Source organism: Cyprinodon tularosa, unplaced genomic scaffold, assembly GCF_016077235.1.
Source record: "Cyprinodon tularosa strain WSP-4 unplaced genomic scaffold, ASM1607723v1 ctg428, whole genome shotgun sequence".
In the NCBI taxonomy this organism is placed as follows: Eukaryota; Metazoa; Chordata; class Actinopteri; order Cyprinodontiformes; family Cyprinodontidae; genus Cyprinodon; species Cyprinodon tularosa.
Genome location: NW_024039150.1, coordinates 1,060,713 through 1,088,079, shown reverse-complemented (window position 1 = coordinate 1,088,079; position 27,367 = coordinate 1,060,713). Strand labels below are relative to the sequence as shown.

The 27,367-nt window shown below is 43.9% G+C and overlaps 1 protein-coding gene across 2 annotated transcripts; it reads right to left on the bottom strand.

Moving 5' to 3' along the window:
* Positions 1-26,292, bottom strand: hells (helicase, lymphoid specific). 2 transcript variants are annotated; one of them, XM_038299399.1, is made up of 23 exons: positions 25,994-26,292; positions 20,454-20,548; positions 20,254-20,369; positions 20,050-20,172; positions 19,942-19,983; positions 19,835-19,871; positions 19,697-19,764; positions 19,576-19,617; positions 16,482-16,712; positions 15,149-15,331; positions 14,933-15,076; positions 14,667-14,863; positions 14,494-14,587; positions 14,256-14,417; positions 14,030-14,169; positions 9,205-9,349; positions 9,048-9,131; positions 3,315-3,434; positions 1,694-1,810; positions 1,454-1,613; positions 1,273-1,369; positions 281-357; positions 1-193 (listed from the first exon to the last, which is right to left on the bottom strand). In XM_038299399.1, the coding sequence occupies exons 1-23, from the start codon at positions 25,999-26,001 to the stop codon at positions 108-110; spliced, it is 2,568 nt and encodes an 855-aa protein (XP_038155327.1). In that variant the 5' UTR covers positions 26,002-26,292; the 3' UTR covers positions 1-107. The 2 variants fall into 2 exon arrangements, with proteins under 2 accessions (XP_038155327.1, XP_038155326.1); XM_038299398.1 differs by having other exon boundaries at positions 14,030-14,172; positions 25,994-26,291.
* Positions 26,293-27,367: the final 1,075 nt, after the last annotated feature.

Below are 27,367 nucleotides of genomic sequence, written 5' to 3'. Positions count from 1 at the left end.
TATTTATTCCAAAAGGTCTTTATTTGGTCTAAAAACAAGGAACAGCAGTTTATGTCCACCAAGTCAGTAGGCCTAAAAAGCAGCTGCAGCTTCCTCTGGAGACGTTCTCAGGTCAGGGTGATCTCCTGTGACTCCTTGGATTCTATCACCCTGAAGACTCCCACCTTCTCCTTCATGCTCCTCCTGTCCTTATCTGAAACAGAGACACAGAGGTAAAGATCCCAGGAAGCAGAGATCTACAGAAAACAGGCTGGAAGCTGAGCATCGGGCGTCTCCTCACCCAGAAGGTCGCTACGGTCCAACAGAGTCTCCAGATCTTTGTCGCTGATCACCTTCCCCCGCGAGGACTTCACTTCTCTGGATGGAGGAGACCACAAGATCAGACGGCTGCTAAGAGACGGGCTACAGGTTCTGGATGCTAGCGGCCCAAAGGTTCTGGATGCTAACAGCCTAAAGGTTCTGGATGCCAACAGCCTAAAGGTTCTGGATGCTAACAGCCTAAAGGTTCTGGACGCTAACAGCCCAGAGGTTCTGGATGCTAACAGCCCAGAGGTTCTGGATGCTAACAGCCCAGAGGTTCTGGATGCTAACAGCCCAGAGGTTGTGGATGCTAACAGCCCAGAGGTTGTGGATGCTAACAGCCCAGAGGTTCTGGATGCTAACAGCCCAGAGGTTCTGGATGCCAACAGCCTAAAGGTTCTGGATGCTAACAGCCTAAAGGTTCTGGACGCTAACAGCCTAGAGGTTCTGGACGCTAACAGCCTAGAGGTTCTGGACGCTAACAGCCTAGAGGTTCTGGACGCTAACAGCCTAGAGGTTCTGGACGCTAACAGCCTAGAGGTTCTGGACGCTAACAGCCTAGAGGTCCTGGACGCTAACAGCCTAGAGGTTCTGGATGCTAACAGCCTAGAGGTTCTGGACGCTAACAGCCTAGAGGTTCTGGACGCTAACAGCCTAGAGGTTCTGGACGCTAACAGCCTAGAGGTTCTGGACGCTAACAGCCTAGAGGTTCTGGACGCTAACAGCCTAGAGGTTCTGGACGCTAACAGCCTAGAGGTTCTGGACGCTAACAGCCTAGAGGTCCTGGACGCTAACAGCCTAGAGGTTCTGGATGCTAACAGCCTAGAGGTTCTGGATGCTAACAGCCTAGAGGTTCTGGACGCTAACAGCCTAGAGGTTCTGGATGTTCTGGATGCTAACAGCCTAGAGGTTCTGGATGCTAACAGCCTAGAGGTTCTGGACCCTAACAGCCTAGAGGTTCTGGATGCCAACCTTTCCGGGCCTCTGGCCTGCAGAAGCTCCTTTAGCTCCTCCAGATCGATGCAGCTCTTCCCCTGGTTCAGCTCTGCCTTCGCACCTTTGAACTTCTCTGTGGATAGAACAGCACATTCAGGATCAGTATTAGCACCTCCCGGTTGCAGGTCTAAAGGTCTCATCTGGACCTTGTCCTCACTTTTGTGGATGACCAGCTGCTCCAGCTTTCTCTTGGCTGAGGCCCTCTCCAGGATCTTCTGGTCGATGGTGTTGGCCGTCACCAGGCGGTAAACCACCACAGGTTTGGTCTGTCCGATGCGGTGACAGCGGTCCTGAGCCTGCAGGTCTAACTGGGGGTTCTGTGGTGGAGGAGGAAGAGGCATTCAGAATGTTTTGATGCCACTCTCAGATAGTTAGCTAGTTCCTGGTTCTAACTCACCCAGTCACTGTCAAAGATGATGACTGTGTCTGCCGCCGTCAGGTTGATCCCCAGACCTCCAGCCCTTGTGCTCAGTAGGAACAGGAACACGTCTGGATCTGTGGAGAACTTTTTGATCTGGAGGAGAGCCAGCAGGCAGAATTAGAACCTTCCCTCTCACCTGGTAGAGGTTCTAGAGCTGAACAGAACCAGTGATCTACTTTAACCAGGGTGAGAGTCCCTGAGGGCACAGCGGGAACCTTAAGGTCTCTGAATAGGGTGTGTAACATTGGTTAGGCTAAAAATTGTATATTTGCTCAGCCCTAATTTAAGCCTGGTTAAAAACGCTAGAATGAAATGACAGGTTTTCTTCCTTTTATGGTATGCTCATGAATATTTAGATGAGCTGTGCGCTGATTGGTTGGTTTACAACGAGCTAAGCTGCTGAGCAAAGATGCATCATAGCAACAAGCACTCACTCACTGAAACATCAAATTGCTGATATGGTAGAGTGACCAGACTTCCATACAGTCACCGGCTTGGGTTTGGTTGCTCAGTACCTGGCTGGCTCAGGACTCCTACCGACCCGGAGCTGATGGCTCGGTTCGAATGCCCGGTCCAGTGAGCAGCCCAGTAGAGGCCAGAACCAAATAAGGCAACATCCCTGAGTTGACGTCAATTCAGTGCTTCGTTTGGATTTGCACGTTTTATGGTTAAGAAGTTTAGAATTGTGACATTTGCAGAGAAATAAGATGTTGATGAGGTATGAACTTCTCTGTACGTCTGAACTGAATTATCGTTTTTCATCTATGACAACGAAACTTGGTTTTGCATTCTATGACCCCTTTAAAAAAATATCTTCATTTTGAAACACTTCTCCAGATATCAGCCCCAGTTGAAACTTTCTGGGGTCGTGCAGATTATAGATCCCAAAATCCTGACGGTCTGACAGATTGCATCACAGTAAGGTGCCAGCTTTTGGCAGGACCAAAATACATGAGAGTGATTGACGTTATGATGGCCACACGGTCTCCAACATTGCTGTTCTTCTCCTCTATATCTACCAGTAATTTGGGGAGTAATAAATCCAATTAAGCACTTCCATCCCAATTCCTTCCAATATGCTCACTGCTTATCAGCCTCTGGCCTTTAGATGCTCATTAGGCTGAAACTCATCTGACAGAACAAACCTAAATGTGAAAATAATTGTCGTCAATTATTTTAATATTTGATATGGATTACAAAAATAAAATCCTATTTATGACGAGGTAAAGATTTGAAGACCTATGAAAGACTATTTTAAGGCACTTTAACACTAATTAAGGCCTAAAGGCTGATTTAAACCAGGTCGTCTTCATGTGTGTCGCAGTGAACGCAAATGTTTAAATGTAGAATGTTTGAATGTAGTTCCTGATTGTTCCTCTTGCTTTGGGTCATGGAATAACATAGCATAGACCACTCTTCAATACTGGGCATAAATCAAATATATCTGCAACAAGCTCACGGTGACACACTGCTACGGGAGTATAACCAGCCCTTTAGTTTGATATTGAAGAATTCAATGCCCTATAAGACATTTGAAGGACCTGCTGGAAGCCTGTTCTGTTCTAGTACGGCATTTTCTACAAACAGAGAGACTCACGTTCTCGTCTCTGTCAGTGAAGGACATGCTGCCATCCAGTCGGCTGTAGAGGAAGCCACGCAGGTAGCAATAGTCCATCAGAATATCCAAGATGGACGTCATCTGGCTGAAGATCAGAACCTAATGGACAAACACACCCATCAGAACCACCGGAAGGAACCAAGCTGATACAAGCAGAACCTGCTGATAGAATTTCTACTTGACAGAAACCTGTTGCCCTTCACGCCTCCTGGACATGAAGGATCTCTTCATCCCATACTGAGCAGGGCCAGGGGGTTCTGGGCCAGTCAACATGCCGGCTATTTGGTTTCGTTATGAGAAATCCAAAATCAGAAAACAAACCTTTTAATTGAAAAAATTAAATTGAAAAACTAAGAGAAAATAAAAATTAGCCCATTTCTCTTTTCTTTAAAGAGCCCAGATTGAAACAAAAGAACAACCCGTTATCCCTGTTATCTGCCTCTCAATTCCAGAATAAAAAAGGGTTAGACTTCCTTTCCCCCGATTGTGCTCCCCTCTCCTCGCCGTTTTGTTATGATAGTGACCCGGAAGCAGTCGTAGCACCAGCAAAGAGACACTACTCCATTCATTGTGTCAAAAAGTTGGTATTTGAAGTTTATATTGCCAGTTTGGGGAGAACGGGCGAATGAAGCATAAACATGGGTCAGTTGGAACATAAGCGTACTGATTTCATCACCACACACTCAGCTAGTCTGGAGCTACATTTCACCTGTTATTAATAAGCTCTAGATAATAATAAATTATGACTTTGTTCATTTAGTGGGGGAATAATTAAGATAAACCAAAAAACTAAACCAAACAAAACAAATCGAATGTTTTCCAAATAAAACAAAACTCATCAGAGCTGATGGTCCTTCACGCACAACTATACAGAGAGAGGGCTGCCGCAGACGGGCTAACGTTAGCCCTGGCTGCCGCAGACGGGCTAACGTTAGCCCTGGCTGCCGCAGACGGGCTAACGTTAGCCCTGGCTGCCGCAGACGGGCTAACGTTAGCCCTGGCTGCTATTAGCCTCGGAGCTCCGCTAGCTGCCGCTGTCCTCCCAACTTCAGAAATGTTTTTTTAATGCACTAAATCAGTAAATGTTTCATATAGTGACGCTTAGAAGTATAATGTTCTCGCCTAAAATGATCTTAAAACATACTTTTATTGAACAGCAAAAGATAACTTTTAACTTAATACTCTGAGCTCTGTGAGCGCTCCATTGAGAGCTGCTGCTGCCGCAGTGCATGCTGGGACAGCTGTCAATCTCAAGAGCAGACAAGTCTGCTGATGCGTGCTGGGTAAATAGGGAGGGGCTAGAACAACATCCGGGGACTTTGTCTGTTCTCAGTCTGTTTTTCTTGTGAATTGGAACAGTACTAGGGCTGAGGCCTAGCACTGAGCAGCTGAAGCAGCGCGTTGGGAGCATTTAAGCATCTGCTGCTCGAGTTGCTGCTCAAGATGGAAAAATTGAACTTTTGCTCTGGACGCGCCACATCAACCAATCAGAGATGCTGATCTGGGAAATGGCAGGGAGACAGACACATCACTGATGATACAGAGCACTATGATCACTCCTCTGAAACAGTTTATTAACGCCTAAATTAATTTAAAATGGTGAAATCTGCCAACAGAACTTTTATTATCTTTTATTATCCTGGTGTCTGCAGTTTGGATTACGTTCATGAAAACCGCTTCCAGCTGCTGCAGCGAACCGCGAGGAGGCGACCGGGCCAGAGGCTGCTGTTGAATGAGATTCCTACTGAGAGCGCACTGCTGGTATGTGGGGCTCTGAGCGGCTCCGACAGAGATAATATTGGAAGGCAGGATGGTAATGTGGATGAACTGACTGCACTGATTAAGTTTTCAGGTGGATTTTCTCACTTAAAAACATATTAAAGCTACTTTATTCTCACTGATCACAGCAAATATAGCTGCCAGGCAAAGAAAGGATAGAGTAGCTCCGGCCAACGCGCATCAGACACACCTTTCGACTGCACAGCTGGAGCAGCAAAGCTGCTTCTACCGCGCGTCAGAACTAAACTGGTACAAGCAGCAAAAGGGAAGCAGCAGACACAATTTTGCTGCTCCTGCTGCGTCCAGTGTGAACTCAGCATGAGAATCTTCCCCAGAATACGGTACTAACATTACTTATTTCGATCCTTAAATTACTAAAGAATGCTAAAGTATGACTTTTCTGCGATAATTTGATGCTTTTAACATTTTCTCTGTTAAACTGCTTCTCTCACGTCATCATGGGACATGTTTAGAGCAGTCCAGCTAAATATGATTAACTGTGATTATCTGGATTTTAGTCATATCTTTCTTTAGATTACGCACTATATACCATTTGGGTTAAAACAAAACGAAAACATAAAACTCAAAAAGACTAGATTTTTGTTTAAATCCAAAGCCGAAAAAGTTAGCTCCCAGAAGTAGCATAGGATCCCACTTCTGGTACAGATCAGGCACAGACTGATAAAACAAGGATTTTAAGACATTTTTTTTCTCAGGAAAACATTATTAACCTTTAACACATCAGAGTTCCGCGTGCTTACTGCTTTTAAGGAGGGAAAATAAACATAATTTAGGTCTTTTTTACAAATTAAAATCGAGGGTGACCTGGATTTATATCCGGTTGCACAGATTGGCCTTTTGGTTAGAGCTGGTTTACTGCCAAAATGTGGAACATGCAGTAATATGAATAATGAGAGAGATTTATAGGAGGTGTATACACATTCGATTGTTTGAAAATGTTTTCATATTTTGACACATCCATAGTGGTGGCGTCGCACACAAAACTCTGATGAGGAGGCGAGCTGAATCAGGAAAGGACGTCTAGAATAGGTTTTTAATTTTCCTTTTAAAAGAAAAGTCATATTCAAAATTCAAACTTCTGAAAGTACTTTAAATATGAAATTATATACTATTTAATAATGTGTTTAATATAGTGTTTTTAAAGTTTTAGGGAAACAGCCGTTTCAACCGTTGTGATGTCACGGTGCAGTATCGGCTGTTGATCAAGTCCCAGTGCTGTATCTGGTGTTTGTCACAACGCGCTATTATCCAAGTCATCTTGAAAACATTCTTCTTCCAAATGTTGGCTACATATTGCCTGTTTTTTCTCTGGCCAGAAGTTCGATGGCAAACCCTCCCTCTTCAAGTTGGAAATCCAACAACGAACCCGTCCGTGGAGGATCAGGATTTAGAAAGGTGAAATAACTTTTTTTATTTATTTATTTTTATTTTTTTTTTATTTTACCCGATGTATTACAACATCCAATTGCCATGCACGTGTAGGCTGATAAAACAGACTAAATGTGAGATTAAATGTGTAATTTAAACTGCCCCCCGATAAATTAAGACATCGGAAGATTGTTGATGAGAACAACCTGTTGTTTTTCAAACCATGGCCCTGTTTGAATTCATGGGCTGCATCCTCACAAGGCCAGATTCAAAGGACAATTACGTCATAGTGTGGCGCTGAGGTCTGCTCAGATTCCAAGACTCCTCTTTATGCAGCCTTAAAGTGCGTCCCTTTTGCCCGAGTTAAAGGACAGGTCCGATGTATCCTCGCTATCCTTGGATATTCCAGGGTTGATTGCGAGATCAAGCAAGCCGGCTGTTCCGTCATCAGAGGAAACTGTACTTGCCACCGAACAGTGGTGAATATGGGAAGTTCAGTTTAATATAATCCAGTCAGTGAATAGTTCCATCTGAAATTAATGAAAATAGTTGTTTTAATGGTTATTGAGTCAGATATGTGGCGGTAATGTTTGATTAATCTAAAGGTTTTTATCAGTTACTGTGTAAATGGGTTTGGCTGTAATTTAAGGACAGATTCTAATATATCTGCAGTGTGGGGACTATAAATCTGATGGGATTTTTGTTTTTTATTGCCGTTTTGCACAATATGCTTAAGTATTTTTGTTGTTGAATATTAGAGATATGACAAATATATTTTTATACATACATTATTTAGATTTACTTATATCTTTCTACCCCTTTTATAGAATAGAAAATCTCTTTATTGTCCCATAATGGGCAAATTTACAGCAGCAGAAAGATTATTGAAAATGGTCACACAAATGAGGACCTTAGAAAAATGTGGTCCATTTATTTGTTATATTTATTTTGGTCACTTTTCTGGTCACTTTAGTTTATTCTTTGTCAGTATTTAATAACATAACTCAGGTCTCTTAAGTTATTTTTCTTTAAAACAATTCTGTTATGGTTAAAAAAGTTGGTTAAATAAAGATTTAATTCGAAGTCTGTGTTTGTGTTCTTTATTAAAATTAAATCATTTAGCAATATTATAAAATGTCCAGGCAGAGCTGCACATAAAATATGGTTTAAAATCTTTTCAATAATTATCGATATCGATCAATATGCATTTTTTTTATCGATAAGCTTTTTTTCTATATCGCCCAGCCCTAGAGTGTAGTCTTTGTTCACTTTATTATAAGAAATAAACAGTTTTGAAAACTTCGGTTTTCATTCTATTCCTGCTTTGTGCATCAACTTTCACGGTTGCTAAGCAACATAGCCTACGGCAGTAAAACCCCCAAAAGCATAGACCTGTTTGAATTCATAGCCAAAACTCTTCCGGTCTCCTTATTTTCACGGACTCGAAGGATCCAGTCTAGGTAGACCGCGTCCTTGGAGGAGAAAGCAGAAAGCAACTGTAAAAAAGCATGTGATGTGAGCAGTGGATAACTTGTTGAGATCATGGAGTTGGACTATTGTTATCGTTTGTGCAAAAAAGACAAGCGAGTAGCTGGTGTACAACACCACTGTACACAACTTTTCCGCAGTTCAAATCAACTGACGCCCAGTTGCATGGCAGTGAGTCCGAAATTGCTTGCCTCCTTCACCTGGTGTTCCATTAGGGCTAACAAGGGCAAGACAATTACTGCAATAGGGTTTTTACAGAGCCCCATCCTTTTGACTACCAGTGGAGCTAGTTGATAGATCAGACTTTTGCCATAGCCTGTCGGTAAAACAACTACTATGTTCTTCTTAAAGATGAATGAGCGTAGGGCCTCTTCCTACTCACGTTTCAACGCAAACCCCAAGTCTAAGTCACCCCCTTAAAACCCGCCCGCTTTGCATCCAAAAATTCAAAACACATCTCTGCTTTGTGATTGGGCCTCCAGTTCTAGGGCCTGGGGCATTGATTGAGGCTAAGCCAAACTCTCTTATTTTAGCCACTGGGGGGTGGGACTAGTTTACTAGGCTATTGCACATGGGTCAGTTTCACTATAGCACTGGTGAATTTCAATGGTGAAGTCCTCTGGAAATCTTCAATAATTGTTGTTGATTGCAGATGTGTCTATTAGTACCCATTGATTTCGGTGTAAAGCGGGGAGAATGGCGTTAGGCTTAACGCACCGTGACATCACTGCTGGAAGATGGCAGGAGGGAGGTGTTACTATATTTGGGCAAAAACGGCCGCTCCCAGACTCTGTGATCACAGTTTTTACCGATTAATGGTAAATTCATTAAATCACCACAAACTTATTAGTTTTATGTATAAATAATAATCCAATGATTATTCCTTGCTAACTGGACTTTCCCTTTTAAAATGAAAAACTGATAACAGGTCGAATTTTACTTTTATTCTATTTCTTTAGGATTTCTCATTTGAAAACCAACATGTGGGCTAAAGGCCCAGCTCAGGGATCCAGACGGACTGGTTCTTACCGGCCAGAACAATAATGGTGGCCTTACCTTGTGTCCTCGCTCCTTAAGGGCAGGCAGCAGCCGATCCAGGATGAGGAGCTTCCCTGAGGTCTGAACCAGCTGCTCATCGATCTGCAGGAAGAAGAGACGTGTCAGCGGACGGTTCTCCACCTCGTCGGGTAGAACGGTGCCACACTGAGCTTACCTTGAACTGCTGCAGAGCGTCCAGTGGGTACTCCACCAGGTACGGGTGATTGCAGCATCTCTTCAGCAGCATCAGGATGTTTGTCAGCTTCAAGTTGATCTCAGCATTCGCTGGGGCCTGGACGTCCAGTACCGGGGGGAGGGGGCTGAGTGGAAAAGGAGACTGTCAGACTCGGAACTAGAGGGGTCTAGTTCTTTCACCTCAGACACCGTGGAAAAAAAAACAAAAAAAACATCTACAGGAGGAATTTCTTTTCTTCTATAAACGATACTGAAGGGGAGGAACCTGGTCGGTCGGGCTGTTATCTGGGTTTAAGCCGACCTTCGAGGTACTCCAATCAAAACCTTCTGGGCTCTCAGAGCGGGCAGAACAAGAATGTTCTCCAGAGGAGTGGGGCAGAGAACATCTAGGTTTTTCCTCAGCTCCAGGATGCAGCAGTGAACATGAACAAACCCTTCCAGCCACCGGTACGCAGTCCTGATCACTGCTGCACAGCCAGAAATCTGGGTTCTGTTCCAAAATTTAACCCGACCAGAAGGTAGGGCTGAACGATCTATCGTTTTCGACTGAAAATCACGATCTCAAGCAACGCGATTTTGGGATTGTCAAAGCTGCGGTTTTTCTTGGTGCGAATTAGCTCGGGCCTAATAATTTTGTCAATAATTCCAATGTATGCTCACGTAGAAAGGCTCTGTGTCGGCTATTACCAATCAGAAAAGGCTCTGTGTCGGCCAGAACCAATCAGAAAGCTGAAAGGCTGTGCGTGACCAGATGACGTTTTCAGTGTAGCTCGTAAGCTCGAGATTCAATTTCAAGATGGCTGAAGCGGGAGCAGACGTGGAGCCGACAAAATTAATACCAAAGAAAAACAGCACGTCGGTCATTTGGCAGTATTTTGGATTTGAGGCCACTGATGAGCACCAGAAACAGGTGATTTGCCAAACATGTTGTGGGAAAGTGGCTACATCGGCTGGCAATACCACCAATTTACATCGTCACTTGAGAGTTCACCACCTTAACTTGTATGAGGATTGTATGGCGAAAAAGAGCCTTGAAACATCAAGTAGCAGTGATACTTCAGCAAAACAGCCAACCATAACTTCATCCTTTGCCAGTTTGACGCCTAATGAAAGAACTAGCCGAAGACACAAGGAGATTACCACTGCCGTAACGAATTACATATCGAAGGATATGGTGTCTGTAAACACGGTAACCAAAGACGCATTTAAAGGTTTGCTACGCACAATGGACAAGAGGTATGTTCTACCCTCCCGCACCTACTTTAACCGAGTCGCCATCCCACAGCTGTACGGAGAATGCAGGGCCAAAGTTGTAAATGAGCTGGAAAACATGGAGTTTTACGCGTCAACTATGGATCTGTGGTCAAGTAGAACGACCGAGCCATACATGAGTTTGACGGTGCATTTCGTGAATGCAAACTTTGAGTGGAGAAGCCGCTGCCTGCAGACAGCATACTTCCCCACTGACCATACGGGGGAGAACATTGCAATTGGGCTTAAGGAGTGCTTGGCAAACTGGGGCCTAAAAGAAGAGGCCCAGACCTGCATCACAACAGACAACGCCACGAACATGGTCAAAGCGATGGAGCTCAATCAGTGGACCAGACTGCAGTGCTTCGGGCACCGGCTGCATCTTGCAATTGCTAAGTGTGTGTGTGTGTCCAAATTTACTGTGTAAGAATTAGTGGTATCATAGTCTCTCAAACAGTTAGGTCGGGGGAGAGGGACAAAGCGACGATATGTTTGTTTTCACGCTGTCGTTAGCTGACCAACTGTTAGCGCAATGCTACCGTTTCTCCTACTGATAAAAATGAACGCTTCCATGAGTAAACTTTGAAACCTCCCAATAAGCTACTGCTTGCTTCTGTTTAGCTACGGAATGCCAAGGAACAGAGAGATACAAATGCCGTTTCCCCTAAGCCGGAGGTCTTCAACTGTGTTGTGCGCGACCCCTAGGGGGTCTACGGAGGTACTGCATGGGGGTCGCCCAAGTTTAGGTTGATTAGACTTTTTTATATATTCCCCCCTGCAACTTTTTTCATTAATTGAAATGTCTTTAAATACGCTCTAACATGAATTAACACACAGATAAATGGAGGCAGAAGATGTCTTTCAGTCATCAATGCACACATTCAGTTCACCATTTCATTCACAACACCTGTCCCATCAAGCAGGAATCAGAATCAGAAATACTTTAATAATCCCAGGGAGTAACTATTTTGTTAAATCACTCCATCTGTAATAGAGTGACCTTAGGAGCAGTTTTATATAACACATATAACACAATTTCATACAATATATATAATTAGGGGGTCCCCGCTCCATCTCGCCATCAGTTTGGGGGTCCTTGGCCAGGAAAATGTAAGACCCCTGCCCTAAGCTTATAAAAAAAAAAAAAAAAAAAAAAAAAAAAAAAGCAAAAGACGCCAATGGTATTTTGTAGCAGATATGAGGATGGCTGATGCCACTTTATTACAGATTGAAAGGTTTGTTGTGTTTTAGTGGATTGTCGAATAAACATATTGCTGCAAATTAATCACCAGTTACAAATTAATGTATGGCGAATTACTTAATGTGATAGCACCACCTGATGTCTGCTGTTAAAAAAAGTTATGAAGTAGACTTATCTGATTGTATGTAATGTTTTTCCCAGAAAATGCAGTCAAAGATGACCAACGCATCAAACGGGCCACAGGACTGTGCAAGCAGCTGGTAGCAGTCTTCAGCCACAGCTGGAAGAAAAAGGCGGCGCTAAAACAGGCACAGGAAGACCTGAATCTTCCTCAGCAGTCCATGGTCACCGAATGTCCGACACGATGGGGCTCCCGGCAGAAAATGATTGAGAGGGTGTTGGGACAGAGCAAGGCACTGTGCCAAGTTCTGTCTGAAGACAGGAAGACGCGGCACCTGGTCCCGACTTGGCAAGACACTGATGTGCTTGAATCTGTAAACAATGCTCTCGGTCCTCTTCAGGAGTTCACAGACGCCCTCTCAGGTGAGGACTATGTGAGTGTATCCTACCTAAAGGCAGTACTCCACCTGCTGAGAACAGCAACACTAGCTGTAACTGACCAAGATACAAATCTTACAAAGGAGATAAAGTCAAAAGCTCTCCACTACATTGAAGAGAAATACAGTGACCCAGGAACTCCTGGACATCGCATCTTTCCTCGACCCAAGATTTAAGACCAACTACATTAGTGAGGAGAATGTCCAATTCATGAAAGACAGAGTGAAGATGGAAATGGAGCAGTTGGCACTAAAGGTAAGCTGTCCTTTTTCTTTACTCTTTCAAAACAAAAAGCTGTGTTTTTTCTATATGTTTTTGAATTATACTGTAAGACCAAGGCAACATTTCAACATCAATGTCAGTAATCACAACTAATTGCAAAACATTATGCCTCTACTGTGTGTTGCAGGAGCAGAGGGCTTGTGTCAAAACCCATCCCATGCCACTCATTACAGAAGAACCACCATCCACCTCTACAAAGCGAAAGCGGTCACTGGGCAGCTTTTTCAAGGCGGTCCCTGCTTCCTCTACTATGCAGTTGGAGGATACCATTAAAGCAGAACTGGACAACTAACTCATAACTCCTAGCATTGATGGAGAGCAAGATCCACTGGCCTGGTGGAGAGTGCACAATGTCAACTTCCCCTGGCTTAACAAGTTGGCTCGTAAATACCTTTGCATACCAGCAACGAGTGCACCATCAGAGAGACTGTTCAGTGCCAGTGGTAATATTGTCACATGTCAGCGTGCAAGTCTGAAGCCAGCAAGGGTTGACATGTTGGTTTTCCTGGCCAAAAATATCTAAAGAGATGAAGCGATGAAGGGGAACATTGTTTTTTCATCTTATCCTGAAATCCCTTACTTGCACTTACCCTGACATAACTTTGTTCACTTTTTTTTACTTATCTTTTGTTTACTGACTATGTACAATAATTTAACCATTCTGGCATCATTTGTTGTGAGGAAAATATAGGATAATTTAAACTTTAATACTATTATTGTACTGTCGTTATTTTTTACTACCTTTTATGTTTCAATTCCTCTTGCCACTTTATTTGAAGAAGCACAGGTTTCTAAGTACAGGGGTTGTATTTCTGTAACTGCTCTGCTGCTTATGTTCATAAGCTAGCTCCTTTGAGCCATTTTGCACTTCTTTTAAGGTAAGACTTCAATTTTGCTCAACTTTGTTGTTATATGTTATATTTTTTATGTAGCTTATGTTATTTTACAAAAGTGCAATTATTTTGATGCTGCTGAGCCATTAATGCTTTTTTTTTATGAAAAATGTAAAAGAAGCAAAAGTTTACTTAAGAAAGAGGGCTCCCGTCCCTTTGTAATTTTTATGTAGCCTACATTATTTTACAAAAGTGCAATTATTTTGATGCTGATGAGCCATTGATGCTTGATATTTTTTGTTAATGAATGTAAAAGAAGCAAAAGTTTACTTAAGGAAGGTTCTCATTTTATTTGACTTTTTTGGATAAAATAATTTGTTTCTTAGGTGCTTGAATAAACAGTCTTGCATATGAAATATGTTGCAACCAGTTTTCATTCTTGCATTATCTTAATTGAATTCATTGGTTATATAATTAAATATATATTAATTTATACTGAAATTTAATTTAAAAAAATAAATCGTGGTGGAAATCGAAACCGCAATCTCTGCCAGAAAAATTGCAATTTCCATTTTTTCTTAAAATCGTTCAGCCCTACCAGAAGGAGAGCGCTTCCTCAGGAGGGAGTCTGGATTGACACCAGAACCGGACTCTGGTGCCGGGTGTAGGATGCTACTGACCTGACCTCGGCCTCCCGGCGGACTCTCTCCAGGTACCCCTCCAGTGCCGCCGCCGTATCGCTCTCCGTCTCTCTGTAGTCCACCAACCTCCGGGTGCGGCGCTTCGGTCTGCCGCCTGATGTCACCGCCACAGGAGCCTCCTTCTGATAGGGAGCACAGGCACCTGCTGATCACCTGTTCTGAGGCGTACAGTCGGAGGTTCTGCCAGACTGTGGTAACCCCTCACCTTCTCCTGGCCAAGCAGCTTGGAGATGGTGTTGTTGACCACAGCGCTGTAAAGGCTCTCCTGCTTGGTGGTCAGGGGGGCGTAGACAATGATCTCTTTCTTCGGGGGAACCTCCAGTGTCACGTCAGACTTCAGTCTCCTGAGCAGGAACGGCGTCAGAATCTGAAGGACAGACGCACAGTGGACATGAAGCTCGGAGCCAGGAGATTGTCTCCAAGTGGAGCTGCTGAGGACTGACCTGGTGCAGCATGCTCAGGATGTTCTGCTCGCGCTCCGCCACCAGCACGTCATCACCGTCACCGAGGGAGCTGATGTCGAACCAGGACTCGAAGCTGAAAGTGAACAGAGAAACGGTATGTTCACATAGAGCCAGACTCTCCAGCCACACCAGGACTACAGCTGCATCTTCACCTCTTCAGGTCATCAAAGACCTCTGGGAGCAGGAAGTTGAGGAGGGACCAGAGCTCGGCCAGGTTGTTCTGCAGCGGCGTGCCCGTCAGCAGCAGCTTGTTGTCGGTGGGAAGTCTCTTCAGCTCCCGCACTAACCGACAGTTTAGGTTTTTGATCCTGTGGCCCTCGTCCACAATCAGGTACTTCCAGTTGTATTTCTAGAGGCAGAACCAGCGGTTAGGAGGTCAGAACCAGGATGGAAGGAGGTCCAAACATCAAACTCTCACCTGTAGAAAGGTTCTGTCAATCATGGAGATCTCAAAGGATGTGATGACTACAGGGAACATGTTGAGGGGCCCCTGAGACGTGCGGATCTGCTTCAGCAGCTTGGCCCTCTCTGGGGGGGTGCCATGATAAAGCATCACAGAGACCTGGGCGAAGAAGGACAAATGGGTCAGAGGTCACAAAGGTTCCAGAAGGGCTCTCCTCCTGCGCCACCTTACCTCTGGCGTGAAACGCTTGAACTCGCTGATCCAGTTTGGCACCGTGGACAGAGGGGCCACCACCAGGAAGGGGCCCATCACCTTCTTCTCCAGCATCATGGCGATGTGGGCGATGCACTGGATGGTCTTCCCCAGCCCCATCTCGTCAGCCAGTATCCCGTTGATGCCGTTCTCCCACAGCATCTGCAGCACCAGTGCAATTAGTCCAATCTCCCAAATCACAGTTCAGGAGCAACATAGAGCTCCTTAATAAATCGGATGACCTGCCTGGTTCTGCCCTTTGCAGTAGAAGGGGATCATTGGATCCGATCAGATCCAAACCTGTAAACCTCATTAGTGGCACCAAATGCTGCCCGTCTTGTTTGCTCGCATCTATTAAAATTAAAATGGAGACCCCCTTTGCTTCAGCTTAATTCATGTTCAAAAACATCAGGTCCAGACTTCATGGGTCCATTTCTCGTAGGGTTGTGAAATTGTTTTTGTAATATAATCACAATTTAGAAAAATGCCGTTTTCAAATCACAGATTTGAAATATGGTCATTTACCATTTACCCTTAGGTAAGGGTGTAACTTAGAGTGGAAATTATTGGTGGAGACATGTCCCCACCAGTCCTACAGAAAGTTACGTCTGTACCTTTAGGCAAATGGTAAATGGCCTCTACTTATATAGCCCTTTCTCCAAGTCAGAGGCACTGACCAAAGCGCTTTACACTACATTCACCCATTCACACAATGATGGTGGTGAGCTACACTGTAGCCACAGCTGCCTTGGACCATCAACCCTTCGATTTCAGGGCAAACTACATCCGACGCCACTGTCGCCCCACAGGTGATGGTGGTAATAGACAGTTGCAGATGCAACAGTAAAGTCCTGAAGCTCTGGATTCTGGACAAGCAGGCTTTCAAGGTCATGGAAAACCTGAAACCCTGGAGTAAAACACCTACATGGTCGAGCTTAGTGCAAAGGGAAATCTAAAAAAAAAAACAACATTTTTTGCAATATTGGTTGAAAATGATCACAATTTTGATTTTTGACAAAATGGTTTTGCCCTAGTTTCTCATGCTGTCATGGTTACGCCCCGAGGCGAGAGACCGGGGTCTGCTGCTGAGGCTATAAAGCCGACCACTTCCACTTCCAGCCCTTGTTCTTTAAGGTCTTACAAGGAACGTTGGCAAAACAGAAAGTGATGGAACATATTTTTACAAAATAAAAGCAGATGAAACTAAAACTGAGGAGTTCTAGATGGAGCAAGTTGACAGAAGTTTTTTTTTTTTTTATCTTAAATGCAAAATGTTCAGAACCAGGACAGAAACAGACCAGCCGCCGCTCACCCTCAGCCACTCGACGCCTTCGATCTGGTACGGCCTCATGACTCCGCCAGTGAACAGCAGCGGCTGTTGGACCGGCACCGGCTGCCCGTTAACCTTCCTGTGGGGGTGCAGCAGGTGTGTGGCATTCTCTCGGACCTTCTCCGACAGCCGGTTCTTGATGTCCTCGTTGGAGTCGCTCATCTTCTCGATGTCCTCGGCGTCCAGTTTCTTCTGGGCCGATAGTAATCCATCCTGGAAGGAAAACAAAGAATGGAAGCGACGGATTGATCCTCCAGCTACTCAGACTGGACCGGAGCAGTCTTCTGAGAACAGCAGACATCTCAGGATAATCAAAGCTGATTTTCTTTGGACTTCCGGTTTGCCATGCGGACAGGGTAGACGTAGCAACGGACTACTCCAGAACATTTCAACCTTTTAACTAAATTCACCCTACAGAAAGATAATTTTATGTCACCCATTGATACCAAAACATCTTGAACAGTGCTTTTGTTTACTTATTAACTAGTAATGGCCAGAAAAAGCGCAAAAGGAGCTAGGAAAGAGGATGCTAGCTTAACGCTGGAGGCTATCACCGCACTGCTTCAGCAGCATGGGGAGGATCTGAAATCAGAGTTCAAATCTTATGCCCACATGCTTAGCTCCAAGCTAGACCAGATGCGGCAGACCCTGGAGGAACGAGCAGAGCGAAACTCCTCCTTAGAGCTCGCTACAGAGGATCTGAGCCAGCGAGTGGCTAATCTCGAAGACTCGTGAGCTGCTCTCCGTGAAGACAACACCAAGTTAAAAGACAAAGTCACTGACCTGGAGAGCCGCAGTAGACGACAGAACATCTGCATCCTCGGTCTCCCCAAAGACAATGAAAGTGGGCACACTACTCATTTCTTTTCCAACCTTCTCTGAAAACTACTCAGGAAAGAGGTGCTCCGAACCCCACCGGAGCTCGATAGAGCGCACCGTTCCCTGGCAGGACGTCCAACTCGCCCGGTTATAATTCGCCTGCATCGATACCAGACCAAGGACCTCATCATCCGGGAAGCCAGGAGGAGAGGAACGCTCGACTACAAAGGTGCGTCTGTTCGTATTGTGGAAGGCTACAGCCCAGACGTCCTGGCCCGACGCAATGGCGGAACTCTACAGGCGGAGGTTGAAGCCGGCTCTTCTCTTCCCGGCCCGTCTTCATATTAGGCAATCCAGCGGTGCCAAAAAGTTCCTAGCTTCGGTGGAGGAGGCTCAGCAGTTCATTAAGAGGCTCCCGAAACCACCAGAAGACCAATAAAGGAGCAACGCTGTACTGAGAGCTTACTACATAAAAACAGGCGAGCTGGTTTTCTTCAGGGTGCAGTAGGTACTCTAAATACATCCTGTCAACATATTCTCTTACCAATTGACCTATTCTGTCCACCCTTTTTGTTGGTATTGGACTTTATGAATGGAGGAGCAGCTCTACTAACACCCGTTTATTTTGTCTCTATAGTGTCGGGAGCCTCCTTTTATCTCCTGTGGTAGCTTTATTTTTTCTATTTTAGCTACATTACTATTTTCCCTTGGTGTGCTTGGTGGCCAGTAAAGTACAAGATAAATATTCACATTGGGGTAGGGGGTTTATCTATTCCATGCCCACTAGGAGCAGTGGTTGGTTTGTTATTGACAGCTCGTTTTTCTTTTTTTCCTACTAATTTGAGGTTGTAGATTACTGGAAGATTCGATTTTTGAGAACGTTAATTTTTGAAGAGCTTGCTGCCATGTTGTTTTTTTGGGAATGGAAACATTGTCCCTCTCTGCCAGAGCATAAACGTTTGGAAACCATCCTATTATTGAACCCAACTTCTAAAGGGCTGGTTTCATGGCTTTATAATAAAATGTGTACTATGAAAGAAACCTCCACACTTAAACTTAAAGCCTCATGGCTTGAATATGACCATACCGGATCAGACATAGGACTCTATACTTAAACTGGTGAATACCTCATCTCTATGTGCGCGCCATTGCCTCGTTCAGTTTAAAATTAGTACATAGAGCCCACCTCTCCAAATATAAACTATCCTGTTTCTATCCAGGAGTCACCCCTTACTGCGATAAATGCAAAACTGCTGTAGCCACACTGGTCCATATGTACTGGTCCTGCCCCGCTCTTGGTCATTTCTGGACAGATGTTTTCCGTACAATGTCCAGGTTGGCGGGAGTGGTGATAACACCTGGCCCTCTTCTGGCTCTGTTTGGTTTTAGTGGTGAGGGGTCACCTTTACCGGCCTCTAAACGGCAGGCACTGGCATTCTGCTCACTGTTAGCGAGGCGCACAGTTCTGAGCAGGTGGAAGGGTGCGGCTCCTCTAACTCACAAACAGTGGTTATGTGACCTCATGTCATGTCTGCAACTGGAAAAAAATAGATGTTCTATCCAACATTCAACAGGTAAATTTAAAGAAATATGGGGGCCCTTTCTTGACTCATTCCAAAACTTACAATAATGCACTGGATAAAAAAAAAAAAAAAGATTCAATAAAATGTGTTCTGTCTCAGTCAGGGATAGGAAAGTAGTGTGTTGAGCTCTTGGTAGTGACCTGGGTGGGCTGAATGGGATTTTGTTTTTGTTTTTTTAGGGATTGTTTTTACTGTATTTTATTCTATATCCATCTTTGTTGGATAAATATATATTTTCTTGTATTTACAAACTGTATGTATAAAAGGAAAACTTAATAAAAAGACAGTGATTAAAAAGCTGATTTTCTGTTAATCACGTTAAAATAAACGTGTTTTAGCTGGTCGGTACACTGCTCCAAAATATATAGGACTAATGCTACGTTCAGGACCGTACGGAGCAGGAGGAGCAAAAACACGTGTACTGCTAACGTTAGCCCGTCTGCGACAACTCTGGAGCCCTGCTTGTTCCCACGGTCCTCTCAACATCAGAACTTTTTACAAGTACGCACTAAATCAGTAAATGGGCCATATAGTGAAGCTTAAAGCATAACGTTCTCGCCTCAAATCATCTTAAAAAGTATTTGGCAGATGAGAGCGCACAAGTACACATATTGAGAAACGGCCCTCGTTTTCAACATGTCCGACACACAAGAGGAGGAGAAGGAGGAGGTTACCTCTTCCTCTGCTTTGGACCTTTTGGCTTGAGACATGATCTCCTGCAGAGAAAGAAAACAACATTAAACCGGGTCCGACCGGGTCGACCAGAATAGGAACTGAAGCGAACCTTTGGCTCACCTCCTTAGACATGACATCAGCTATTTTATAGTCTTCATCTTTCCTCTTCCTCTTCTTCTTTTGTGACTCTAGAGTAGAGAAAAGAAGTCAAAACCGCTGGAACCGGGTCATCAGCAGCGCGTCTGAGACTCAGCTCACCTTTAAGAGTCTCTGCAGCGCCGGCACCAGAACCAGCCTGAAGAAGAAAAAAAATTTAGAGACGCCGACAGGAGGAGGAGGGAGCTACAGAGGAGCTCCTGTCTCACCTTCATGGCCTTCTTCTCCAGCTTCTCCTTCCTCAACTTCTCCTGGAACACAGTTAGCAGTTAGCATCGGAGGTCCTGCACAGGAGCCTCAGAAACACAATACTATACCTCCTGCTGCTGCTGCTCCATCTTGGTCAGCAGGAACTTGGAGTAGATGTTGCTCTTCTGAAGAAGATGCTGCAGCCTCTTGAAGCGCATGTCCTGAGAGTCCTTCTGCCAGGACTCCTGGGCCTAAGGACCAGAAGCAGAGGCGTTATCAACAGGAAGTGACCCCTGAGCCATAGCTTTGCTGTGGTTGGTCCTGCCGACCACCTTCTTCATCATCTCCTCCTCTTTCCGCTCCCCTTCCTCCATCAGCTGCTGCTCCTCCGCCTCCATCTCCTTGGTGATGACGACCTCAGATGGCTCCTCTGACTTCACACCGCCGTCTGGTAGGAGGAGATTAATATTACGGGCTGAAACGGAATGTGGACCCAGACCCTGCCCACCTGAACCAAAAGGTCTAGACTGACCTGTTCTGGTCTCCATGGCCGTGCCCAGGGGCTCCTCGGACTCATTGGGTTTGGGGCAGAGAGGCGAGGCGCTGCGGGGTTCTTCCTTGATACTGCTGGAAGCAAACAGAACATCAGATGTTTGGGTTCGCACAGAACCAACCCATAGGATCCAGGAGGACTGCAGGTTCTGTACAGGCCATGGATCCGTAGCAATGATGGAACCAAAGCTCAGAAAAACAGCCGGGAAACAGCAGCCCCAGAACCGCTGACTGAAAGCACCCTGCTCTGCAGACCTCCAGAACAAATTTGACCTCCGAGGACAGAAGAAAGGAACCATTATATTCCATCTCCAGGGTCTAACTACAGACATAAATAGACCCCGTGTCATTGGGTGACAGGCGTGCTGACAGAGCGGCCATCTTAGTTCAAATCAAGCTCCTATACGTGACGATATGAGTCAACTGAGGCAAACCCTTCTTTTGGGCCCGCCACAGTCTTATATAGACAGAGAGAGAAAACAACAACAACAAAAAGATCTGTCACTTTATCAGATCATTCCACAGCTGTACTTTCATACCGCCCGTAACCCAGCACCATACAGAGACAAATTGTTTATGTTATATTTTTTTCGAAGTGCACGTCCCGCCCTCCTTTATAAAAATGCCGCCCCGGCTGCCCGGTTCGCCTGTACAGTGTTGCCAACTCAGAGACTTTGTCGCTATATTTAGCAACTTTTCAGACCCTCTCTTTTTAAAACAAAGCGGCGTGTGTATGACGTCATCATCTGTGGTAGAAGCACTCAATATCTTCCAGGCATGTGAGGAAAACTATCAGCAGTTCAGTGGACAGGAAGAATAAATGGTAGCCGGAGCACGCAGATGATGTCATTCACGCGCCGCTTTGTTTTAAAAAAATATTTTAATATCAAAAATATAACTGTGGATGTCTGGGGGACAGTGATTCGCCTACATGTAATGAATGCTGGCGTAGCATAAAGAATAAATTATGAACAGTTTAGTTTGTGCCTTCAACTCGTTGCCCATAGGAAGATGTTACTTGGATATAACCTAACGGAATATCTTCAGAACGGCTCCAAATGACACCTAACTAATATGGGTGAGTAGAAGATGATGTAATAATGTAAAAACAAGGGCCCAATGTAAAAAAGAAAAAAAAAAAAAAAAAAAAAGCTTTTCCCTTTAAAGGCACACTATGCAACATTTTTCAGTTAATTAATGTGTTCCATAACGTTTTGGATGATTAAATGAGTCATTTCAGGTTGAACAAAGGTATTCTCGGCCGCCCTGGTGGTCTGTGGGGGAAATACTGCACTTGCAATTGCAGGAGCACCGACCCGCACCCACAGGCTCAGAAGTCTCGCGAGAGTCAGTCTTGCTTTACGGCGAGAACTGCTACACCCCCCAGTTAAAAGCATGCTCATTGCTAGCACAGTGGCGATCTTTGTGCAGTGCTGCTTTCACACCGGACACAGCAAAATCGCGTCTGCTGCTTCATTTTTACTGCTTGTACCAGTTAGTTCTGACGCGTGTTGGGCGGAGCTTCACTATCCTTTCTCTGCCTTGCAGCTATATTTGCTGTGATCAGTGGGAATAAAGTAGTTTTAATATGTGTTTAAGTGAGAAAATACACCTGAAAACGTAATCAGTGCAGTCAGTTCATTCAGATTATCATCCTGCCTTACAATATTTTTTCTTTCGGAGCCGCTCAGACCCCCACATACCAGCGGCGCGCCGACAGTAGGAATCCCTTCATCAGAAGCCTCTGGCCGGGTCGCCTCCTCGCGGTTCACCGCAGCAGCTGGTAGGTGTTTTTCATCTAAATACTCCAAACTGCAGGCAGCAGGATAATAAAAGCGAACATATTCTGCCGGCAGATTTCTGCATTTTAAGTTAATTTAGGCATCAATAAACTGTTTAAAAGGAGTGATCATAGCGCTCTGATCATCAGCGCTGTGTCTCTCTCCCAGCCAGCTCCCAGATCAGCTTCTCTGATTGGTTGACGCGGCGCGTCGAGCAGCAAAAATTCAATTTTTTTCATCTCGAGCAGCAGCGCTTTTGCGGCGCGTCACGCGCATCAGATGCTAGTCATTCGTTGCGTTGGCCTGTCTGCTAAGCTCAAAACAACCGCGCCTGGCTTGACGGAGAAACCAGGAGAACAGCTGTGCATATTTACGACAGTGCACTTTTACTTTCGCCCTCTGGGGGGAGCCTCGCTGGAAAATCAACACCGGTTGCATAGTGTACCTTTAATTGGATACACCACGCTTAAAAATGTATGAGGAAGATGACGTTGGCCTCGTCAATTTAAAATTTATCCCATATGAGAAAAAGGAAGAGAAGGAGGGAAATCACAGAGGCTTTTTTTTTTTTTTACCTTATTTAAATGTTCTTAGATGACGGAATACCTGTGAAGTGATGTTCAGAGGTTTTACAGGTGTTCTCTAAACTTGGAAATGTTCTCAATTTTACAACTTTTTGTGCTTCTTTACAAGCAGGTAAAAATCAGTGCTAAAAGTTTAGAGATGCTCTAAAAATGCTCTAATTTTAGGACAGTATTTCCACTTTTGTTCTTGTAATTTTAAGTCAATTTCTTTTTTTCATTCTACATCTTTTTTATTATGCAAAAATTAGCGCTTTTTTTTTTGTTTTTTTTGCATTTTACTTAGTGTTGTGTGTTTTTGCTTTGTTTCCCGTTTGGTTGCTGGGATCTTGTTAAAGGTCTAATACTGACACCCAAAGATGTCGTGTGGCAGAAAGCTTAAATAAAATGTTTTAAATTTGAAACCAAAGTTTGAGTAAATATATCAGTGCAATGGTATGCACTCCATTGTTTTTGAAGGTAATTTAAACATAGTGATATATTCTGTGTATCTCGATTAATTATCCTATGAAGTTAAGATTTTCTTAAGATCATCCAGCCCTATAGTTTGGAAGAAGTTTAGACAAACCTCCAAGGACAAAAACCCCATCTATAGTGTCTATGGTTAGACATAACATAAATGTACCATTTAGAACGATGTGAAAAAAAGTTTTGACAATGACAGATAAGTCAGATAAGTGGTTCTCCTAACTGTCAATCCTTCAGGTGATATGTTTACGTAAGGCTGTCCTATGTGCTCAGGCCGTTAGAGCAATATTTTCTGCGCACTTTCAAGCGTATATCTGTGGTGAGCTACGGTTTCAGACAAACAAAGATGGCGCAGGCACCGCACGGAGGAGGACTTACATGACCAACGGAGCAAAAAGCAGTGATTATCTGTCTGAACGGTCAGTTAAGTGAGTTCACAATAAAGTGCAAGAGATTATTGTATTATGTATTGCCTCCTATTCATTCTGACAGCAGCTTGAACTGTGGTCTGACCTAGGATGGCTGCCCCCAAGGCACGTTTATAGACATTAGAGTAGACCCAGCATTGAGTGTACAGGCGCCATCTTGGGGAGGTCGACCTGCTACCCTAACCTGCTGCTTTAAAGGTACACTATGCAACCGGTGTTGATTTTCCAGCGAGGCTACCCCCAGAGGGCGAAAATAAAAGTGCACTGTCGTAAATATGCTCAGCTGTTCTCCTGGTTTCTCCATCAAGCCAGGCGCGGTTGTTTTGAGCTTAGCAGCGAATGACTAATGCTGCGTTCACACTGGACGTAGCTGGCGCGACAGAAGCAGCGAGTTTACATGCAAAGTCAATGGTTGACGCGCGTCAAGGCGCAGCAAAAGGTCCAGCGGCGCGTTTTGAGCTGCAGGCGCAGCATGTCTGAGCAGCTGAAGCAGCGCATCGGGCGCGTTTAACGCAGGGAGAGAGACACAGCGCTGATGATCACTCCTCTTAAACAGTTTATTGACGCCTAAATTAACTTAAAATGCAGAAATCTGCCGGCAGAATATGCAGTTTGGATTATTTAGATGAAAAACACCTACCAGCTGCCACGGTGAACCGCTGCTGATGAAGGGATTCCTACTGTCGGCGCATCCCTGGTATGTGGGGGTCTGAGCGGCTCCGACAGAAAAAATATTGAAGGCAGGATAATAATCTGAATGAACTGACGGCACTGATTACGTTTTCAGGTGTATTTTCTCACTTAAACACATTAAAACTACTTTATTCCCACTGATCACAGCAAATATAGCTGCAAGGCAGAGAAAGGTTAGTGAAGCTCCGCCCAACGCGCCTCAGACACACTTTTGCACCGCGCAGCCAGAGCAGCAAAGCTGCTTCAGCCGCGCGTCAGAACTAACTGGTACAAGCAGCAAAAAGGAAGCAGCAGACGTGCTTTTGCTGCGTGAACGTAGCATTACTGCACAAAGATCGCCACTGTGCTAGCAACGAGCATGCTTTTAACTGGGGGGGTGTAGCAGTTCTCGGCCTAAAGCAAGACTGACTCTCGCGAGACTTCTGAGCCTGTGGGTGCGGGTCGGTGCTCCTGCAATTGCAAGTGCAGTATTTCCCCCACAGGCCACCAGGGCGGCCGAGAATACCTTTGTTCAACCTGAAATGACTCATTTAATCACCCATAACGTTATGGAACACATTAATTAACTGAAAAATGTTGCATAGTGTCCCTTTAAGCAGAACAGAAGAAGGATGCCTCAGCACTGCAATGGATTTTTGTCTAAACCAACAGGCTGTTAACATCAGAGCTCGAGGGATAACTTCATAAAGGCATCAGAGCTTTGGAAGACATTACTAAATAAACAGCAGATATACACTAGATAGAAACTCTCTTTGTTGTCCCACAGTGGGTAAATCGTCGTGTTCCAGCCGCAAAAGATTACAGCAAAAGTTGTCACACAAATTTGGACCTTATAAAGTGCATAAAAATAATAGAATAAGTGACAGAGTAAAAAATAAAAATAAATCGAACCCAATTTTATTAGTTAAGCACGTAAAAACAACCACCGCTGATCAAAGTACTGTAAATAATACATAAAACACTATAAATAAAAAGCAAAACAGCTAAAACATGGGTAAAAATAATATTCACATAAAACACAAAAAAATGAATATAAACAAAAAAAATGTTTTTACAAATATAAATACAGCGCATCTGAATAATAAATAAATATACAACTATGGACATTTTTACAGTATATATATATATATATATATATATAATTGACACCTGTATAAGTAGTTACTGCATACATCTTAGCAGAATAATCTATTACTCTTTACTCCACTAAGAATATTCAAATAAACTGAATCATTTGCTTGTTTTCAGCAAAAAAAACTATGAAAATTAGTTCAATATTCAAAAAGTTCAAGTTGATTAGATTTGATCCTGCTCAACAATTACACTGAGCGGAGCTGTCGACCGCCCCAAGATGGCGCCACCGAATCATGTCAGTGCTCATGGATAAAAGCGGACTACTATTATATTATGTCTAATGGCACAGTCTCCCTGCGTCCACTGAGGCGTATTGTCCATTGGCGACATTTTCAAAAAAACCAACCTGAACCAAAACCAAACATTTCTTCCGAAACATTTTTATTCGCTTATCTGTTTAGAATATTTCTTTATAAACATGTTTTGCCCACTGACCTGCTCATAGCTGTAAGCGAAGATGTACTCTTCTTGGTTGTTAACAGGGTCGTTTCAGCTCTCAGACACTTTATTGGAAGCTTGTTTCCAGAGTTACACAACCAGCGGGTTATTCAAGCCGCCATGCTTTGTGGCTCTCTGAGCTGCTGAACGGTCCGACAAACTGTAACCCGGTAATTTGGTTCCGTTCGGAACAAATAAGTAATTTACAGCCCTGAAGCCCAGCGAGCACAGCTGAATGAGTCAGGTCCGGTCCGACGTGAGCACCACTGGGCAGAGGGGTCGCAGAGGAAGGCGTTACGAAGAAGCAGCTAACACTAATCTACATCCGGTTAAAGGGTTTCAAAATAAAGTTGTTGTTTTTTTTCCCCTCAACACCAGTGTGATAAATCAGCTGCAGTGTTAACCTTACATTTATAGTGAAAGGTAAAGTATTTCTTTTTCCTGTTAATTTCCCTCACTTGTGCACTTCCGGGACACGGGGCTTCTGCCTTTCCCGCCAGTTGAGAATAAACCATTCCCCGTTTGAGGTAGGGGGCGAATTAAAATAAAGTGCCTCGAAAAAACTTTTAAGTACATTTAAATATACTTATGATTTTTACTGTCCCAGAGAAAATCTTCATATCATCCCAGGCAAAACATAATATCAGGGTAATATTTCAATTTAGCTTTTTTGTAAGAAGCCTGACCTCTGCCAAGTTATGAATCCAGCAAAAATGATTTATTGGAAAAGGGCCAGACAAATGATCTGCCACCATCAACTCCGGAAGTAGTATTTGTAGTGGTGTATATATATATATATATATATATATATATAATATATATATATATATATATATATATATATATATATATATATATATATATATATATATATATATATATATATATATATATATATATAGTCAGGTCCTCTGGTCCCTGGACCTCTGGTCCCTCGGTATAACGGGATCTATTCCACTGTTAATGATGGGGATTTCGCTCTGGTGATGGATGGCTGATGAAATAGAAAATTAAAAAATCATGCTCTGATCTATGTGTTCCAGGTCGGATCCATGCAAAGCCTGCTTTGACATTCACAGGCTGATCTGAGTCATTTGCTTTGCTCAATTAAGGCCAAAGCTAACCTCTTTTAATCCTAAACTTATTTTAAAGTTTAAGATTAGTTAAATTGCTAGTTAAATTGCCAAGAACTGTGAAAAACAATTTAAACCTTTTTACAAAATCAACAACAAACAACAAAGAAATTAGTGTTGACAAAATAAATTGCAGGTAAGGTAAGGCTGCAACAACATTAGCATTTGAAGTATCCAGTTAGTTAAAGACATTAAGGCTTTATAGACTTTAACTGGAAAACAGCATGCAAATAACACC